Source organism: Rhinopithecus bieti, unplaced genomic scaffold (genome assembly GCF_001698545.2).
Source record: "Rhinopithecus bieti isolate Rb0 unplaced genomic scaffold, ASM169854v2 scaffold_6710, whole genome shotgun sequence".
Taxonomy (NCBI): domain Eukaryota; kingdom Metazoa; phylum Chordata; class Mammalia; order Primates; family Cercopithecidae; genus Rhinopithecus; species Rhinopithecus bieti.
This window is the reverse complement of record NW_016805362.1, coordinates 1,066,606-1,071,727: the sequence shown is the minus strand read 5'-3', so window position 1 is coordinate 1,071,727 and position 5,122 is coordinate 1,066,606. Positions and strand designations below refer to the sequence as shown.

At 43.6% G+C, this 5,122-nt stretch overlaps 1 protein-coding gene across 19 annotated transcripts in view; it reads right to left on the bottom strand.

Annotated features, from left to right (window-relative positions):
* FGFR2 (fibroblast growth factor receptor 2) overlaps positions 1 to 5,122 on the bottom strand; it is a 124,449-nt gene that overhangs the window by 75,905 nt on the left and 43,422 nt on the right. For all 19 annotated transcript variants that reach the window (XM_017872283.1, XM_017872263.1, XM_017872266.1 and 16 more), the window contains one exon: positions 1,907 to 2,076. In XM_017872283.1, the coding sequence (XP_017727772.1) occupies positions 1,907 to 2,076 (170 nt within the window). The remainder of the gene's footprint in view (positions 1 to 1,906; positions 2,077 to 5,122) is intronic.

Sequence of the window (5,122 nt, the reverse complement as noted above, 5' to 3'; positions counted from 1 at the left end):
AAAAAAAAAAAAAAAAAAAAGAGCGTCTTCTATTCCTCCCACCGTCAATTTTCCCAGATGGGTTCCAGTGATCCCCACGTCTCCTGGCATTCAGGTCCTTGGGCAAACTCTTCCCTAGGGTCTTGCTTAATAATGGAAAAAAGCAAAAGTGGTGGCTGTCTCTTCCAACACTGGGCTACAAAAGGCTGTGACTTCTGTGATTCTGCTCTCATTCTCTCTCTCTCTCTGCTTTCATTCTCTCTCTCTCTCTGCTTCTCATTCTGCTCTCTCTCTCTCTCTGGCTTCTCCTTTGCTCTGATGACAGCAGCTGCCCTATGAAGAGGCCCGCGTGGCATGGAACAGTGGGCAGCCCCCAGTCAACAGTCAGTGAGGAACTGAGGCCCTCTGCAAGGAAGTGAATCCTAACAGCAACCACATGAGCAGTTCCTTCCCCAATTAATCCTTCTGATGAGACCTCAGCCTCAACCCTTGTTTACAGTCCTGTGAGATAGCTGGAGATGGAAGATCCAGCTAAGCCACACCTTCATTCCTGACCCAGGAAACAGTGAGGTAGTAAATGTTGCTTAAAGCTACCATACCTTGGGGCAATTTATTATGCAGCAACAGGTAACTAATATGCCCACTTACGTTCCAAATGCATCAGAGAATTTCATCATTCCTTCAGTCCTCTTCATATGCTCAATTATTACAGTTCTCCCCTTCCATACTAAATAATTTGGAAATTCCATCTCTCTTTCTGAGACACCTCTCCTTCCAACTCAGACCTGAATCCTTTCCTGACCTCCTTTCTCCTTATTCTTCCAAACAGCCAATATCACCTTTCCATGCACATCCATGGGATGCAACATGTTCCTGCAACTTCAACCAAACCTGTGTCCCTCCTGTTGCCAGAGTTCTCCTCTGCCTCCCCTCCAAGACTGGACTAGGAGCCCCTCAGAACTGGAGCCATCCCTCACCCTCTCATCTCCCCAGAGCCCAGGAGGATGCCTGGCACACAGGGTGCTCAATGTCTGCTAAGTGGATGAACAAAGGCTAGAAGGAGCATGCACAGGCATCTGCAGGGAAACAGCTGCCAATTTCAAACTCCCGAGGGAGTGATGAGACTAAATTTCATGGCATTGTGTGACGGGCACTTCAGAATCCTTCAAGGAGGATAGCAGATTGCTGCTGTCATCTCCATGCACTCTCCCTTAATGCTTCATATTTCATACCCCAGTCTCTAATCCAAGTCCCCTCACTATTCATGCAATCCTGCTCTGACAGGGAAACTATACTGACGCTTCTCAAATTCCACACCCGTTTTAGTTTTATACACTATAAAGCATATAGAAAACAGACTCTCAACTTTCGACCCTTCTGTTATTAAACTCTCCTCATATGAAGAACAACACAAATGGGAATTGTACTTTAAAATTACATGCAAGTCCAGGGTAATATTTTTTGTTAATATCAAACCCCGACATGGGCAATTGTGACAATTATTGATTGTTGTTAAAGTATTCCTTCTAATTTCTGCTAACTTTTGAGCACTTTAAAAAGATAAACAAAAATGTAGGGCGGGGCATGGTGGCTCACACCTGTAATCCCAGCACTTTGGGAGGCTGAGGCAGGTGGATCACAAGATCAGGAGATCAAGACCATCCTAGATAACACGGTGAAACCCTGTCTCTGCTAAAGGTACAAAAAATTAGCCAGGTGTGGTGGTGGGCGTCTGTAGTCCCAGCTACTCGGGAGGCTGAGGCAGGAGAATCGCTTGAACCTGGGAGGTGGAGGTTGCAGTGAACCAAGATCACGCCACTGCACTCCAGCTGCGTGACAGAGAGAAACTCCATCTCAAAAATAAATAAATAAATAAATAAACAAACAAAAATGCAAGAAATGTGATGTTCTGAAAGCATAATTCTACCTTGTAGCCTCCAATGCGATGTTCCTGCTTAAACTCCTTCCCGTTTTTCAGCCACCGCATGGTTGGTGTTGGGTTACCCCCCGCTGGGCAGCGAAACTTGACAGTGTTGGCCGCAGGCACAGCATGGAGCCGCTTTTCCATCTTTTCTGTGTTGGTCCAGTAAGGTGCTCCTGTTTTGGAAAACAATATTAGAATGTATACCGATGGACAGCTTCCCCTCCATGAGTAAACTCCAAACAGGTTAGATCATTTCGCTTTGCATGTAAATGATAAGCTATTTTTAAAATCTTTGGGTAATATTTACATTTGGAAAATATTTTCAGAAGTCTAATCCAGCTGGCTGAGCAGAAGGTCCCAAAGAGGGACGGTTCATGTCTACTAACAGGGGGGAAAAAAAAAGTGTTTGAGGTCCCTTCTCTCTCTTGTTCTTGATGCCAGAAAATCACTTCATGCCAAATCATTTTTAAAATGCTACTTTATATACATATGAACAACGTATACAACGTATACAGCTAAGTCCTCCAAAAATATATCATTTTGGATTGCCACACCTATTAAATGGTCACATACACACACTAGTTAAAAACAAATTGTCCTCCAAAGCCCTATCAACTTATCCACTAGTGCCTTATTTTAAAGGGCAATCAATAGTATAAATTCTCATTCTAATATAATAAAATAAGCCAGAGAGGCATTCATACATTTCTCAGAACTTACATACAAACAGACAAAAACTGTATCACTAAATACACATTAACTTTTTTATTTAAAAAAATTATTTCCAGTGGTGGTTATGAATACCATAACCCTACCACCCCACTAATGATAAGAGGAAGCTACCAATTAAATATGTGAAAGTTATGCCCTCCAAATATCCCTGAAAGTCATCAATACAAGTGACTTTTTAAACTCAAGAAAAAAGTTTTAAATCACCAAGCAAAGTGTATTTTATCTAAATAAAAGCCACAACCTCAAGCCAGAATACCACTGTAAATTCTTCATGCCTGCTAATAGTGGCTAATGACTACTACTGACTGAAAGCCTCTGCTTTGCCAAGCACTGCTCAAAGAGTTTTTACATGTCAACACATTAATCTTCACACCAATTCAATGAGAAAGGCACTATCATAATCTTGGCTTCCAAGTGGGGAAACTGAGGCACAGAGAAGTTACGTAACCTGCCAAAAGCCATGAAGCTTGGAAGAGGTGCAGCCAGGATTTGAACTACATCAGCCTGATGCCAGAGCCCACTGTCTTCAACCCTACTCTCCACTGCTAGGAAGATGCAGCTTCTCCATGAGGTGGAATCCGTACCTTCCACCATTCTGATGTTTAAGGCTAAAGTCCGGGAAAGCCAGCCTGGGTCAAGGCACATGTCCTCCTTTTTTCCTGTCCAGAACCTCTACCGTACAGCAGTTTAACTTTTCACATATATGTTTCTGTCTTAGCAAAGTGGTAACCAATATCCCTGTATTCCTCTGAAACAGCCACCAACAGGACCTTGAACATTCTAGAAGGCTAATTCATAACTGTGCTTATTTCTGATGAAGGCTAGACTGAACAACAGCACACACACTTCACAAACCCAAGGCAAAATGGCCCTAGGCAGGGACTTTGTCTCTGATGCATATTTAGAAGTCTCCTCTATTCTATGGGTGTAGAGCACAGTCCCTGGGGTATAAGGATCCCCTTCACTTAGCAGCCAGACTCTCAGGATACAATTAGGAATTGAAATGATTGCATCCAAACACCTACCCCAATTAGCCTTCACGCTTGCTCTTGAAACCTGTTGTCAAAGGTAGGGCTGAGATTTCTTTACCAGGGCATGCTCTATCTTTATCCCTGTGCTTATCTAAGTGTCAAAGTGATGGGATTTAGGTGCATCCATATGATGCTAAAACAGTGGGAAGAGGGGCAAAACTATGGAAGCTGGGAGGGAAGAAGAGGAAGGAGAAGAAAAAAGGAACAGGGACCGAATTCTTTCGTTTGAATCCAGTTGCATTTGCAACCTGGGTAGCCATTTGGCTTTGGGTGTTGAATGCCTATAAACGCACCTATTCTTTTGAAGGTTCACCAGGGAGTACTTGATTCCTATTCATCACAAGACTCTCAGGGCCTGGCATATACTGAAACAATTTCAATAATCTTTCATTTTAAAAGCTTCTACTTAGAAAAATCCATCCACAGCCACAGTCACTAAAAAGAAACCATTGAGAGCACAAAACAAATAATGAGCTTTGTCACTACACAAAGATGTTTACAAATCTGACCTAAATGGAAAGCATACCTCATGCTGTCAGGTGTCTGCACTCATGTCATTTGTTTAAGTAAACACAATAGCCTATTCATAAGAATTAGCTAAATATTAATGCAGTAACTCTTTCAGATCGCATCAATTACTACTGAGCTGATCCTGTGGAATGTCTTTTCCTTTTTACATAAAAGAAATCAACAGATATGTGCTTACATACCATTAGGCATGGTTTTTATGTTCCCTAAAAAAAAGTGGGATTTAGCTGAAGGAACTAGGAATGTTGTTCTTTTCTGCCCTCACTGGGCCAAGCCATGGGTGAGACTGTAACAGCACAGGGACCGCCCCAGACCACGCGCACCTATGCAGGCCTGACCTGCGGCAACAGCAACAGCACACGGGCAACCCGCACCTTTGTCTTGGTGCCTCAGGAGTGATTTAAGGACTAAGGTGAAATAATTTTGCTGGAATTTCTGGCAGGTAGCCACTTCCCTGGGGTGATATTTCAATCATCAGAGCTACACCTATAAAATCTGCTTCTGCAAAACAGAGACACAGCCGTACAGCAGGATATGGGCACAGGGCTGCTCATCTAAGTCTCAGAGATCCAAGGTTGGGGGGCACCATAAAAAATCCAGGCACAACCCTCCGCCCAGGCCCCCCTGTGTGACCAGTCCCACCCTGGTGACTGCTAACATCATACCAGCACACAGCCTCTCTTTAAATGTCAAGCTCACAAATAGGTTTAATGAACTTGATACGGGAGGGGAAGAGTCTTTTTTTCCTTTGAGACAGTGTCTCGCTCTGTTGTCCAGGCTGGAGTGCAGTGGTACGATCTCGGCTCACTGCAAGCTCCACCTCCCGGGTTGATGCCATTCTCCTGCCTCGGCCTCCCGAGTAGTTGGGACTACAGGCACCCGCCACCATGCCCAGCTAATTTTTTTTTTTTTTTTTTTTTTTTTTTTT